This window comes from Maniola jurtina, chromosome 11 (assembly GCF_905333055.1).
Source record: "Maniola jurtina chromosome 11, ilManJurt1.1, whole genome shotgun sequence".
In the NCBI taxonomy this organism is placed as follows: domain Eukaryota; kingdom Metazoa; phylum Arthropoda; class Insecta; order Lepidoptera; family Nymphalidae; genus Maniola; species Maniola jurtina.
The window spans coordinates 707,789-723,218 of NC_060039.1; the positions used below are offsets into that span (position 1 = coordinate 707,789).

At 38.0% G+C, this 15,430-nt stretch overlaps 2 protein-coding genes across 3 annotated transcripts in view; both read left to right on the forward strand.

The window, feature by feature from the left end:
- The first annotated feature begins 43 nt into the window (after nucleotides 1-43).
- LOC123869905 (peroxiredoxin-5, mitochondrial) lies at nucleotides 44-2,712 on the forward strand. The gene is made up of 3 exons (XM_045912991.1): nucleotides 44-232; nucleotides 302-568; nucleotides 2,372-2,712. The coding sequence occupies exons 1-3, from the start codon at nucleotides 128-130 to the stop codon at nucleotides 2,564-2,566; spliced, it is 567 nt and encodes a 188-aa protein (XP_045768947.1). The 5' UTR covers nucleotides 44-127; the 3' UTR covers nucleotides 2,567-2,712.
- Nucleotides 2,713-5,530: 2,818 nt separating this feature from the next.
- Nucleotides 5,531-15,430, forward strand: part of LOC123869378 (apoptosis-resistant E3 ubiquitin protein ligase 1) — a 39,032-nt gene continuing 29,132 nt past the window's right edge. Inside the window, exon 1 of one of the 2 annotated variants that reach the window (XM_045912268.1) lies at nucleotides 5,531-5,778. In XM_045912268.1, coding sequence (XP_045768224.1) covers nucleotides 5,613-5,778 — 166 coding nt within the window. In that variant the 5' untranslated portion in view covers nucleotides 5,531-5,612. Of the gene's footprint in view, nucleotides 5,779-7,398; nucleotides 7,861-15,430 lie in introns of those variants that run through there. The other variant, XM_045912269.1, reaches the window with a different exon arrangement.

The following is a 15,430-nucleotide window of genomic DNA, read 5'->3' on the forward strand; positions in this document are numbered from 1 at the left end:
GTTCTGTCTCTTTCCTTCACAATTAGACAAAGAATATTACTTGTCTGTGAATGGTCAAAGAACAAAGACACAAAGCAGGAATCAATCATTATTTAAAAAATTAATACAGAAAAGTCAAACAAAACAAATGCTTCGCACGAGCGTGTCAATTATTCGAAGTGTTTCTGCATTTGCGAAACAAGCAACCAGTCGAGCGGTACACACGACATTCTACGCGATGGCTCCAGTCAAGGTAATTCATGACTTAGCATAGAAATTGGAAATTATATAACAAAAGCTAATAAGGCTTGTGTAAATCTAGGTCGGGGACAAGTTGCCGGCAGTGGATCTGTTCGAGGATTCTCCAGCTAACAAAGTGAATGTATGCGATTTGACGAGTGGGAAGAAGGTCGTGCTGTTCGCGGTGCCCGGCGCCTTCACTCCCGGATGTTCCAAGACTCATTTGCCGGGTTACGTGCAGAATGCTGACAAGTTGAAGGCCGAGGGGGTTTCCGAGATTGTTTGTGTGTCTGTGAATGACCCCTATGTGATGGCTGCTTGGGGAGCACAACATAACACTAAGGGAAAGGTGAGATAGCCATTATTGATAAAACTTATTGCTTACCAAGAAGAGATGCTTAATCATTTTTATTTGGAAAACTTATTATTTTTGTTACCAAATAGCTTTTGTGTGCTTAGTAAACTATCAAGCATTATTGTTATCTGTACTCCAAGGAATCAAAAGCCTGATTTGCTATAATCCGCTAAATCATATATGCCCATAAACCATATATGTGGTTTAGCGAATTATAGCAAATTAAGCTTTTGTTTCCTTGTATATCATAGACTTCCGCAAAATAACGCCTGCTTCTATACTACATTTATCTGTACTTATTATGCAGTTGCACAAATGATTTCAGTGTCATCAAAATTGATTCAGATTTTTCAAAATCAAATTCATAAATTGCTTTAAAATCAGCAATTTATTAAAACTGTGCTTAAGTCTTTAAAGTTACTCAAAAAATCAAATCATATAGTGCACCTCTTATGCATTTCAGTGAGAAGCTACTTGCTTCCATTTTAAGACAACTAAGGAAAACTAAAGTAACCTCTAATTCAGTCTAGTTTGCAGTGTAAAAACATCAATTTACTGTTTTTACATAACATTATCTATTATTAGTATAAAAACCTTTGTATTAATTGCTCAGTAACATGAAAACAACTGATAAGCAAAGTCTCCATGGAAAAGTATTGATTGACCTTCAACTCTCGCAGTCATACTTGATTACATGTACATAAATTATTATGAACTACTTACTGAATAAGTAATGTATTATGTTTGGATATAAAAATTCATACATTACTTATTCAGTATATGTTTAAATTCATTTTATAGAGTTGTTATTTTTGTTGAAAGTGTATACTGCTCATCGATGATACTGCTATATTTGTTTAGCACTTAGTGTACCCACTTGACTGCTTTATTGATCTAGTGGCTGGATTATTGTTCTAGTAAACAATTAAACATTCAAGACCAGAAAGCTGGGTTTGAGTCCTCAGAGAGCAACTGGAGAGTGCTTCTGTGTTTGTGCATTATAATATCTCTTGAAGTCAACTCTAAAACTTTCGTCACTGACTGGCTGCCATAGCTGTAATTGATAGAATATTATTATTACTTAATGAATGCTTAATTAGGTAGTTCATTTTTGTGTTTAAGTTTTTGTACTATCCTAACACAATAGAAGTTTCTGAACATAAATTCTCACATACATTGGCTCTCAAATACAATGGCTATACATAAACCTCAGATAAATATATGGTATAATGTGAAAAAAAGGACTTCTCACGTGCCATTTTTACTTTATTTTAAAGGTAAACCCATAGACTTACGATGAGCGTAGCAAAAAAATCGTAAGTCAATGGGTAAACCATACTTTTGACATGACACTTGACCTTGGACACTTGACCCATAGAGTTAAAATGGCGCGTGAGAAGTCATTTTGTATGGACTATACAATTTTTTTCTTTCTTTAAATCTGGCTTTACTCTGATTAGTCAATGTCAAGTTTGTGATATTTTCAAGTTATTGAATTTATACAAGTATGGACTCCGTCTGCGCCGTCAGTCAATTCCCAGTCAGTTCCACCACCAAAAAACACCAACTAACACAAAAACCAGCCACTCTTAACAAAAAAAACACTCCAAACAAGCACAGCACGCGCGCCAGCAAACGCCATCACAGACGAAGTCTGACTATACAATATACATATACATATTCCTTGGTTAGAAAAAAAAATTAATGTATGTGTGATAAGTTATGCAAAACTTTGCGGTGTATGGACTTGAAATAATTGCCATACATAATAATGTAATTCTCAAATGTTCTTCCCAGGTCCGCATGCTAGCAGATCCCAGTGGAAACTTCATCAAGGCATTAGACCTTGGTACCAATCTGCCACCGCTCGGCGGATTCCGCTCTAAAAGATTTTCAATGGTCATCAATGACAGTACAATTCAGGAACTGAATGTAGAACCAGATGGAACAGGACTGTCCTGCTCACTCGCTGATAAGATTAAAGTGAAGTAAATACTTTAATAATTTAAAAAACTTCAAATCTCAGTTAAAATGTGATTCCCATGCCTAGCTTTACGCAGATCTTAGACTGTCTGAGTACCCCTTGTGATAATGCTTTTATGGAATTATACTATGAATACTTTAATTTTTAACGTTCACCTTGTGTTTCATTTTACTGTTTTCCCTATACTTAGATTATCATTTTTTTAATTCTGTAAAATCTATGGTAGGTAAAATCATCTAAAACAAACTTAAAATATAATTAGAAAAAAGAGATTTCAACTTGGAGTTGTTATGTGCAACAGTAGCTATTATTATAAGATAGCTCTCACCCATCATTGATCTAGTACAAGCATAATAGGAGGAATTTTTAGCCATTGTAATCTTATATCTATACTAATATTATAAAGAGGAAACCTTTGTATTTTTGTATTGAATAGGCTCAAAAACTACTGGACCGATTTCAAAATTTCTTTTACCATTACTTAGAGGGATTCTTCCGAATCCGTATAGGCTATATTTTATCCCGGAAAATAGAAAAAATAAATGTCCACCCGTGAGAAGCGGGGCGGGTCACTAGTAATTTATAAAGCTTTTATAAAATATAGAGGTGTTAAGCTGAACGCACATTATGCCTACTTGAAGTAAATACCTACTCGCTATCCTATTTAGCGACTAGTGTAGCGTAGAATACCCTAATATAATATCCTATGTCCTACTCTATGGCGTAAAACTAGGGATTGGACGGCGTACCACCGTTGGCGTTGGTTAGTAATTAGTAAAGTAGATAATGTATGGTTAGTATGTTGCTAATGCTAATCATCACAAAGTAGAAGCACAGGTAGAAGCGGAGATTTGACTACTTGAACGAGAACTTGCTGTTTGATCCCTTGTTCTTACTTGGTAGTCGAAGTGGGATAGCAATAAGTAGAAGTACTTGTATTATTAGTGCTCTATCTATAGGTTGATAGATTCATGCTGTTGATGGTAACCATTTATAGTATTGCCGAGCGAGAGCAAGTGATTGCATCCCACTGGCGTCCAATCTCGCTCTAATATTTTAGTCGAAGTGGGATAGCGATAAGCAGGTATTTGCTTCTAGGAAGTATTGGCCAAGTGAACTCTCCACATAGAGATTATAAGACTCATCCAAGACTCTCCATGACTTCTATTATATTAGTTCAAATTTCAAATTCATGGTTGTAACATTTATTATTTTTAGCCTTCGTCAAATGCTCAAATAACCAGAACTCAGAGCCGTAAAATCTTGCTGTCAGTTGGCGCGCTTGTCCAATCAAAGAATATCCAAGAATATATATCACTAACAGTGTTGTCAATTTAGCGACTTAGTCGTTTGGTTTTGGTTTTTCATTCACGGTTTCGGATGTTCTAGTTAGCTCAGAAAATTTTCATAGTTATACCCAAAATATGATGTTCATTGTTCATACTATAACATATATATGCACAAAACCTAAAAGAGCGAGGCCCGACCAGAGACATGCTACCTAAACAAGATTGTGCACTGAGACACCAAAAACGAGCCTATTGAGATAGCGCTAAATTGGAGTGTGTCCCTTTCTATTAGGGTGACAACACGATTTGATAATGTAAGACATTTGACGGATTATATGAGAATAGGAGAGGATGAATCATCATGATAACCCATCGCCGCTCACTACTGAGCACGGGTCTCTTCTCAGAATGATAAAGGTTTAGGCCATAGTCTGCCGCGCTGTAGTTATAAAAGTAGAGAAATTCAATTTTTTTTTGTTCTGCGAAAAAGTACTAGTCATGTTAAGTATGGGTACCTATAATATAGGTAAGTAAAATTATTTTGTATAATCTGGTGCATGTGTTTAGGTCCTAAACAGTTTTAGGAAGTTCGTAAGCAAGGCATACTTTTGGGAAAATTGATGGTACAGCGTTTCTTTTAAAAAAAAAATCAGTGCACACGAAGCCGTAGCAAAATCTTCCGCTTTAAAATGCATTCCGCAAACTGTCGAATATTTGGTGATATTTCCTGGAACGACAGCGATCCATTTTTGCCTTAAGTCTTCATTTTTGAGAAATCTATCGATAAACAGAAAAAAACACTTCCATTAAACAATCAAATTATGGTTACCTTACTACTTCTGTATAGTATAGTACAGAATGTTCGCCATATTGTTTTGCTTGACACCCAGTGTTGTCATCCTATTAATTTAAAAAAAATATTTATAATACTTTTTAAACTAAATGATATTTTAATGACATTATAAAATAAAGATAACAGTATGAAAATTACTGCGAAAACAAAAGAAAGTAATCTTGTTGTTTGAAATTAAATAAACAATGAATAAGAACTTTGTGAGCTACATCATAATTCGTACCATAGAAAATATTTTTTTATGCTTGCAATCCATTAGACAGTGACACACTCCAATTTATAGACCTCTCGCTCGGCTCGTTTTTCCGCTTAGCATAATTGTATTAGAAATTGGACTTTATGCCAATGCAACAGAATTTATTTTTGCAGGGAATTAAAGCTGAAGTGCACAATCATGTTTAGGTAGCACGTCTCTGGGCCCGACTCGCACTTGACTGTTTTTTTTTTTACTATTAGTGACAATAAACTTCTTCAGTCGTAGTAACTTTTGAAAAATATCTTTGGTAAAAAAAAAAAAAATATCCACTGAAATTGAGATTACTGTTTTACAGCGGATACCTTCGAGAATAAGGCTGACTTGTTTCTAATGCTCGTATATTTTCATATTTGACAGTAAGAAAATTAAATAAAGTTTGATTAAAAAAAAATTGTTTTTGGTTCCCTATTCTGGTTTCAAGGGTTTCAGTGACTTCTAGCGACTTTTCAAAGAGCGACAAACATGCGACAAAAAGTCCCGCGGTTTACCTAATCGAAGCGACAAACGGCTTTATAGAGTTGGCAACACTGCTCACTAAGTTTGTGATTTGTCATATCATATCAAATGTCAAAAACATTGGGACGGGGCAGGTATAAATTTTTCAGCAGTATTTGTTTTTAAGTGAAACTATGTTATTATGACTGAAACCCCTAAATATGTTTAAGCAGTTACAATATTGTGGTACACTGCTCTTTTTTTTGACATTAATTTATATAACAAGGTTAGTTTTGAGTGAGATATTCGAAGATGAAAGCACGGAGGTCGACGAATGGCTCGACCAAAATGATCTCAGCGATTATAAGAAGCTCTTTAAAGACCTCGGTGAGTGCAGAATTGTTCTATAATATACGAAGTCCGCGACTTTGTCCGCGGGGATTTAGCTTTTTGAAAATCCTGTGTGAATTTTTGGATTTACCGGGATAAAAAAATAGTTATGTCGGTTCCCGGGATGCAAGTTATCTCTGAGCCAAGTAGATGAAGTTCTGCAACTTCGTCCATGTGTATTTATATTTTTTGAAACTTCCGTAGTTCCTACGGGAGTGTAAAAAAATTAGGCTTCATACTTTGACGTAAGAATTTTTAACACCTGTAATCTCCCAAAGCCCAAACCCATGATTTAAACTTCATAGTCGCTGGTTACCCCTCCCTGTGTAGGGGACAATACGCAGAAAAACTTTCAGCTTTCATAAAATAACGAAGGTCTGGCACGCGCTGACTCTCCCTATGATTAATAATACTAGTATCACACTAGGACACCATCAATAATCACTGCTAGACAGTGTATCTATATTTTTTTGCAAATACTAGTACCTACTTGTAGGTTTATTTTAATAGTTTTTCATTGATCCCTACAAATGTTTTCTAGAAATAAATTTTTACAAGTAGTTTTGAATTATCAAATGCATCCATTACCACACTTACGAATGCCTTTCCTACCAGTAAGAAACTCGGCGGTTGCTCTTTTCAAAAAAAAAATTACGATAAATAATATTATATGTCATGTATATAAAAGTAGTTGCAGTCCCACATGTTGTTGATTGAGCTGCAAGACAAATCCACACTCTTTTATCATTGATTTTATCACTGAAAAAGCATATTACACAATCTACGATTGTGTAATATGCTTTTTCAGGAGCATAGCATTTTATCAAAGGCAAGTCTAAAATTGCTTGTGGAATTTTGTTGTGAAAGGTTACACCAATTCCCTCAAACAACTTTTGGACTTTCACAACAGATAATCAAAACTCCTCTATTAGCCTACCTAGAAGCTACAGATGGAAAAATCGCAGTACAATGACTGCCTGGTGTGTTTTAATCCATGTTTTACTTGAAAATGTTCTGGTACAGTGCCTTACGTTCATTAATTTAAGTTAAAGATATGCAAATTTTAAGTTATGTTTGGATTTTAAAGTCTATTTATTTTGATCTAACAAATCTCATTACTTAATAAAAATCTCCAAATTAGTTAAACATAATATACCTACTAGATATGACACCTGTGATTTTATCCATGTTATTTAGGTTTTTTAATAATCCCACAGGAACTCATTGATTTTCCAGGATAGTAACCTAGTAGTACCCCTATGCCCATCCCCGAATGGGTATCTGGGCAAAATTAAAGGTTTAACAAATGGAAAATGAAAATATAGCAGACATACAGAGTACAGACACATCCACTTTTGCATTATTTACTTACTAATTTATTAAATCTGGGTTTCCACAATGTTTGTGAGCCTTATAGTCTTCTTACATATGCAGGAAAACTATACTATATTCAATGACTTAAGAAATTAAAAAAAAAAATTACTGAAACTCATCTCCATTCATGTGCAAGTAGATTGCCTTTTAAAACGAGTTTCTCTAATAAACCTAAATAAATTATCGTCGCCGAAATCGGATTTGAATAAACATATATACAGGATGCCCATTCCCAGGCTAGGCGACGTCCCCTGACGTCAGTTTACCTCCCACCACCCTTAAAACGAAACGAGGGTGGAGGGAGTTAAACCACCCACCCTATACCCGCCGCGTTCAGCTCAGTCGCGCCGCAGACACCGATCCGCGCGCACGTCCGAACTTCATGCATATCCTTACACATCACTGAATATGACAGCATTTCCTTATCATGTGATAAAAACTTTACCTCTTCTCTGTATTCATGTAATTTTAATCTAAAAACCTTTGGAATTACTTTTTCATCCAAATTCCTGTTACAAAAGTGATCGAGATTCGCCATAGTCGTTGATTGCGGTTTTCCTTTAATACTTTCGCTAGCGGTAAAACTTTCTGGTTCAAACATGTGGCAATTCGAGGATTCCGAGATTTGCTCCATAGGGATGATACATCCGTCTCACAGTCGCCACTCCGGGCTATCGCTTTTGTCAGGAATGTCAACTTTCTCAGGTAACTCAGCACTTATTTTATTTCGCCTGATATTTTTTATTTGCGAGAAAACAATCTGGTTGGGCTAAAACTTGAACAAGACTAAGGAGTGCCATGTGTTTTGTAATTTAGTTGCAGCAGAGGATGACATGTTTTATTCAGAGCCATTTGGTTGTTGGTGGGGGTTGTTAGACTTTATTTCATGTGAGCAGGGATAACAGAATAATACCTTCACCCCGCTTATTAAAACTTGGTGGAAATTGAGTAGTTAAGGGCTTCTGCACGATCTTGCGTCACCTGAATCCAGACGCTGCGCTTTCCGGCGCGAGGTCCCTTTTGGACGCCAACGTCTATCGGTTAGAGACTAGAGTCCACTAGTTCTCCTACGGACCTCCTCGTTTATGATTTGATCACTTAGGGAAACACCAAGCATAGTTTTCTCCATCGCTCGTTGAGTGACTTTGAGCTTTTCTTGAGGCCCATTTAGGTTTTTAAAAATCCCGTGGGAACTATTTGATTTTCCGGGATAAAAAGACGCCTACGCCTGCAGGACTGCAAAAAATCACGGCGATCCGTTGCTCCGTTGCGACGAGATTGAAGGACAAACCAGCAAACAAATACATGTTCGCATTTACCAAGCGTCTAACTAGCTGACGCCCGCGACTTCGTCCGCGTGGATTTAGGTTTTTCAAAATACCGTGGAAACTCTTTGGTTTTCCGGGATAAAAAGTAGCCTACGTGTTAATCCAGGATATTACTTATCTCCATTCCGAATTTCAACCAAATCCGTCCAGTAGTTTTTGCGTGAAGGAGTAACAAACATACACACACACACATACAAACTTTCGCCTTTATAATATTAGTGTGATATGGGTAATGATAACATCCGTGTAAAGGATATCTGTAGGTATGTGGAAATATACATGAGTATACGTAACGAGGAAATCCGTAGGAGAACCAGAGTGACAGACATAGTTCAACGAATTAGCCAGCACAAATGTATGGAATTGCATTTTCAAACATCGGAAGGTACTGTATTGTATTTCGCACTTGGACATTGCCTTTGCATATTCTGGAAATGTTTGCAGCACTAATTGACTTTCACCGCAAGCCAAACAAACCGTGGCGAGCGGTTTTAAACCCTTTCAAAGAGAGGCCTTCGTTATGCGCTGCCGAACGCAAATAGCTCGTTCCTAGCGCTAACAGCTCTCTACAGCTCTACAGTGACAATGGTGAGCTAGACAATTAGTTTATACTCAATCCACGGAAAGAAATTAGTATATTGCTCGCTCTGTTACGTAAGCCCATACAAATGACAGAGACTAAAATCTCAAACATGTTTCCAAACAAGTGTAAATTAAAAATTTATAACACCCGCCCCCGACAAGTGAAGGTTACAGATTGCTCTATACGGATTGCAGAGTGAACTGCAAAATCGAATTAATTTAACATGTCTATTAATTTAAAAATATGTAGTTTTAAAATTCAAAATTGGTTCAGTAAGTACTTCCAGAGATTACAGCTACTTCCTATAAACAAACTTATAAACTTTTTATAATATTAGTGTAGATATACTAGTTTTTTAAATCACAGTATTAGATGAATAGTCTAGTCGGCAAGATTTACCATAACGCCACGTCTCGATGTCAGTGTTCACTTGTGAAGCGGCGGCGCGGGTCACCTGATGGTAAGTGATTACCGCCGCTCATGAAGATTTGCAGAACCAGAGGAACCGCCAATACGTTGCCGGCCTTTCATGAGTTTGTCGATCAAAGTATCAAAGTTATGGTGGACTTCGTCTGTATTGATGTTAGCTGGCGGGCGTGCTCTGACTTTTTGGAGTGTTTTTTTTTGTTAAACTGACTGGAAAGCGCTTTAAGGGAGTGCCGTGCGTGTGTCGGCGAGCGCCGGCACAGACGGGGTCCATACTTGTAGGTATAGTTTAACTAACTTGTTACAAATAACTACAAACTTGACATTGGCTAATCAGTGTAAAGCCAGACGAGAGAAAAAAAAAAGTTATGGTAACTTTTGTACGTCACAGATGAATAGCTGGCAAGTTATACCGCAACACCTCGGCTCGGTGTTCACTTGTGCAGCGGGGGCGCTTGAAAGTTGGCTGGAAGTGTGCCAGCGAGCTAATTGCGTGACCACTCTACAGTCTACACCAGCAATTAGATATCCTGAACGCGTTCTGTTAATACTGCCTATTATTGATTTTCATTTCGACCACGTTGATTTCGTGAATGTGTTTTTTAATATCAAAATAGTAAGAATAAGTTATTAACGTAGTTTCCACATGTAAGTGTTACACGTTTCGTTTACCTAGTAGATTTGTAGGGAGGTGTATTACATCCAATTATAGAATGCTAGGTATACAAGGTGTATGTATCGAACTATACTATATCAAAAAGTGTAAATTAAAAATTTATAACACCCCCGACGATCCAAAGTATTTGAGTTTTCCAAAACATCATTTTCAAATAAATAATTATGTATTTAGGCAACGTCCATCTTGACAGCTTGACATTTGTCAATTGACATAATATTAAGAACCTAACGGTTATCTAACCTTCTTTTCTACAAAAAAACTAGAAAAGAGCTGATAACTCTTAAACGGCTGAACCAATTTTTTTGGATTATAGCTAAGAACACTCTCGATCAAGCCACCTTTCAAACAAAAAAAACTAAATTAAAATCGGTTCATTCGTTTAGGCGCTACGATGCCACAGACAGATACACAGATACACAGATACACACGTCAAACTTATAACACCCCTCTTTTTGGGTCGGGGGTTAAAAATAGTAAGCAAACGAGCAGGCGGGTCACTTGATGTTAAGTGATTATTGCCGCTCATGAACATTTGCTGCACCAGAGGAACTGCCAATGCGTTGCCGCCCTTTTAGGACCCCCCTCCACACCAGCAATTAGATATCCTGAACGCGTTCTGTTAATACTGCCTGTTGCCTGCTATTGATTTTCATTTTGACCACGTTAATTTTGTGAATATAGTTGTTATAATAATTATTACCTGTACCTATTTTACGAAAATTGTGGCTTTTACATTACGAATGTAGCAATCATTGTTATTGGTTAAATTAGCGACCGATAATATTTTCGCGAATGATAATAATATGTATTTTCATGATAATGTATCTATACTATACTAATAAATAAAATTGGAGTGTCTGTCTGTAATTTCGAAATAACTACCTCATATTAAGCTCATATGGTTATTTGAACGATACCACTGAATCACACGTTTTTTAAATTTTTGTCTGTCTGTCTGTCTGTCTGTCTGTCTGTCTGTTTGAAAAGGCTAATCCTCGGAACGGCTGGACCGATTTTGACGGGGTTTTCACAGACAAGAAGAGAATTGACCAGGGAGTAACATAGGCTACTTTTTTAACCGACTTTCAAAAAGGGAGTTGTGTTTTTCTACCTATGTACACCGAAATCTCCGAGATTTCTGAACCGATTTGCGTCATTTCTCTTTTAATCGATAGAGGAACTTCGCGACATTGTTTCATAAAAAATTTGGAGTCCAACTCCTCAATCCTGATGCTGCAGGGGATCTGACCAATCCACGCGGGCGAAGCTGCGGGCATCAGCTAGTTATTTAATAATAATGCAAGAGAAACAGCCAAATGTTAGGTAATAATCAGTAGTTGGCAATGCAATAGGGTGGACCCTTTATAGTTTAAAAATTTCGTGTGAAGTATTTTATTTTCTGGGATAAAAAGTAGCCTATGCCCGTCTCCAGGATACAAGCTATCCGCTATATTATGGCAGCGACTTCGTCCACGTAGGTTTAAATTTTTTAAGAATAGAATAGAATAGATTTTTATTCAAGTAGACTTTTACAAGTCAAAATAATTTACCACTGGTTTAGAATCCCAAGAGAACTTTGAATTTCCAGGACAAAAGGAATCCTATATCCTACCCTGGGATGTATGAAGCTATTTCTCTGTACTTTTCGACAGATGGGCCGTGAAAAGCTAGCAGAGAAACAGACACACTTTCGCATCCCACTTAATATTATAAAGGAGAAAGTTTGTATGTGTGTGTGTGTGTGTGTATGTTTGTTACTCCTTCACGCAAAAACTACTGGACGGATTGGACTGAAATTTAAAATGGAGATAGATTATACCCTGGATTAGCACATAGGCTATTTTTTATCCCGGAAAATCAAAGAGTTCCCACGGGAATTTTAAAAAACCTACATCCACGCGAACGAAGTCGCGGGCATCAGCTAGTTAATAATATTTTAGTATGGAATATGGGTAGCATAGATGGATTCACTTAATGGTGCCCATAGATGACTATCTCTATATTATGGTAGTCAAAAAAACGTACACAGCTGTTGAAGCTTACATAAAAAAGTACGTGAAATAGCATACTTTATTTTTAACACCCGACCCAAAAAGAGGGGTGTTATAAGTTTAACGTGTGTATCTGGGTGTCTGTGTATCTGTGTATCTGTCTGTGGCATCGTAGTGCCTAAACGAATGAACCGATTTTAATTTACTTTTTTTTGTTTGAAAGGTGGCTTGATCGAGAGTGTTCTTAGCTATAATCCAAAAAAATTGGTTCAGCCGTTTAAGAGTTATCAGCTCTTTTCTAGTTTTCTTGTAGAAAAGAAGGTTATATAACCGTTAGGTTCATAATATTATGTCAATTGACAAATGTCAAGCTGTCAAGATGGACATTGCCTAAATACATAATTATTTATTTGAAAATGATGTTTTGGAAAACTCAGATACTTTAGATCGTAGGCGCGGAATAGTCCAAGAAAATCAGTTCAGCCGTTTGAAAGTTATCAGGTCTTTTCGGTCTTTTCTAGTTACTGTAACCTTCACTTGTCGGGGGTGTTATAAATTTTTAATTTACACTTGTTATGGACCATTCATTAAATTCAAAATATATTCCGCAGTATTCGCAAGGGATTTTTAATCTGGTTCTAGTAGAGATAACTAAAATAAATTATTCACGAAACGGGGACACACGTGGACTGTTAACTAGAACTTAATTAACAAAACCATCACTTTAGGCCAACATCTCACTAGGACACCATGGCGGCACCACCGGTCGCGCCACTATGGTGTCTTGAGCTACCAAACGAGGTACACCAGATAATATTTCCTGGGTGAGAACAACACCTCGCATCAAAAGTGCGAGTGACATCGTCACGCACGAGCACGAAAGGCGTGGCACGTGTGTGGAAAGGCGTCCCTGGTAAAACCCTGGTAAAAGTAACCACAAATTCACGGTTTTCGGATTTATTCCTTTATATACTTGTGCTATAAGACCTACCTACCTGTTAAATTTCATGATTCTAGGTCAACGGGAAGTACCCTATAGGTTTTCGTGACAGACACGACGGACGGACGGACGGACAGACAGACAACAACGTGATCCAATAAAGATTCCGTTTTTCTTTTTGAGGTACGGACCCCTGAAAAAGGTTTTTTATTCGGTCCCTGTTTCGGGGTGCGACCCTGATGGAACCTCGATAAGAAATGGAGGTTAACTAGCGTGTTCGAGTCTGTTATCACGCACACGTCCGTACAAACCTTTGGATCCAATATTGCTTTCAGCTTTCTTTCGTTTGCGACGTGACCTGCCTATCGGATTTGTAATTCTATTCAAGATCTTTGAAGAGTTTTCATGTTCTTTATAAGATTCCAATAATTGATAACCTATAAGTCCCCGACAGGTTGAGAATTGAGATGGCAATCGGGGTATGAGGCGGGGAGATGCCTCGTACGCCCGCACGTCACCTGCGCTCGCCCGCATCGGGTAAGCGCGGGGACTGTGCGGGTGTGCGGGGCATTCCCTCCCCGATTGCCATTTGAACTTGTCTGGTACTATATAGGCATATCACTACCCAACTACCCATAGGTAGGTTACCCATTCGAAAGTGTGTTTATTTGTTGGCCAGCGTGGTGGGACTTACGATTTTTCATGGGTGGACTATGGTCCAACCCTTCTCATTCTTAAAGGGAGACAAGCGAGCCGGCGATGAGTCTATGACGATGATGGATAGATTTAGACTTCTTCTCCATAGTGGGATACTCAAAGGTCGCGTGGTGGTCAATATTGTCCTTTGTTGTTGTTGGCCCCTGCGGCTGTACCCTGACCCCGCTCGGCCGGTCGGCGGCCCAGTTCCCGCGCCCCACTTCCGCAACAAGTGGCCATCGATCCCGCAATCCGTTATATTGTATACTAGAGGATGCCTATGACTTCGTCCGCGTGGATTTAGGTTCTTAAGGATCCCGTGCGAACTGTTTGATTTTCCGGGATAAAAAGTTGTCTATGTCAATTACAGCGACGCAAACTACTTACCTCGGTACCAAATTTAATACAAATCGGTTAAGCGGATGGGTCTTTACGAATCCCGTGGGAACTCTTTGATTTTTCGGGATAAAAAGTAGCCTATGTCCGTCCCCGGGATATAAGCTAACTCTGTACTAAACGTCAGAATCGCTTAAACTGTTGGGCCGTAAGAAGGTAGCAGACTGACAGACAGACAGACACACTTTCGTATTTATAATACATATTATATAAGTATGGATGGATGACAGACGTGTTGACTGTCCGCTGCCCGTCTGCCCGTCGTCGGCTTCCTCGAACACAAAGTTTTCATTAAACCCGCTGACGTTTGCAGAGTGCTCTATACGGATTGCAGAGTGAACTGCAAAATCGAATTAATTTAACATGTCCTATTTTACTGGCTACTAGCTTTTGCTCAAGACTTCGTCCTCGGTACATATTATTATGTCATTTATAGCTATGTTACTTTTGGATAAATAGCTTTCTAATGGTGAAAGAATAATTAAAATTGGTTCAGTAACTTCAGAGCTTATCAATTACAAACAAAAAGAGTCTCTAATAAATTTTATAATGGGTACCTAAAAATTTTTAATCGAAATACTTCATACGGAGAACTTTCATACAAACTTTTATACCCCCTCCCGCGTTTTTAACCGCTTTAGGGGTAGAATTTCCAAAAAAAATTTCTTAGGCGTTTAATACTAGCTTCCCACGGTGCGTGATTCTGCGGATTATCACGCACGGGTGACGACCACAGATAGCCACGCATCAAACGATGACGACGACATGTCCGCGCTATCACGGTCGATACTCTCGTTGGTGCTACCGCGTCGTCGGTGCGATTTGGTCCGCGTCCGTCCGCAATATCACGCACCGTGGGAAGCCGGTATTAGAAAGGTCATACATCATAATGACGAATCTACTGTCATTTCAAGTTTCTATAAGTTTCTAACATTGATTTTAGAGCCACCCCGTTTGTACTGAGGTTTCTAACCAATTCAATTATAATTTGTAACAACTCGATATTCGTGAGGTGAATTTCCTCCAAGCTTCGTTTTCCTCAAATGTCAGACGCTCGTCTTAATAAATTATTTACCTACTGAATATTGCCTCTTCTATAATACTTACCCCTCATCTCTAAAGCTTAGCCAAAATCAATAGGTTCGCCAAAGCCTATAGGTATCTGAATCTGACCCAATTCTTGCTCGACATCAGATATGAATTCGTTCATTAGGGTTCCGTAAACGAAGGGTGCCA

Excerpts from the sequence above, each read along its gene's own strand:
- LOC123869905 (XM_045912991.1), top strand. The coding sequence starts at position 128 with ATGCTTCGCACGAGCGTGTCAATTATTCGAAGTGTTTCTGCATTTGCG. Across the intron at positions 233-301 it reads ACGCGATGGCTCCAGTCAAG|GTCGGGGACAAGTTGCCGGC; the intron begins GTAATTCATGAC and ends GTGTAAATCTAG. Across the intron at positions 569-2,371 it reads AACATAACACTAAGGGAAAG|GTCCGCATGCTAGCAGATCC; the intron begins GTGAGATAGCCA and ends TGTTCTTCCCAG.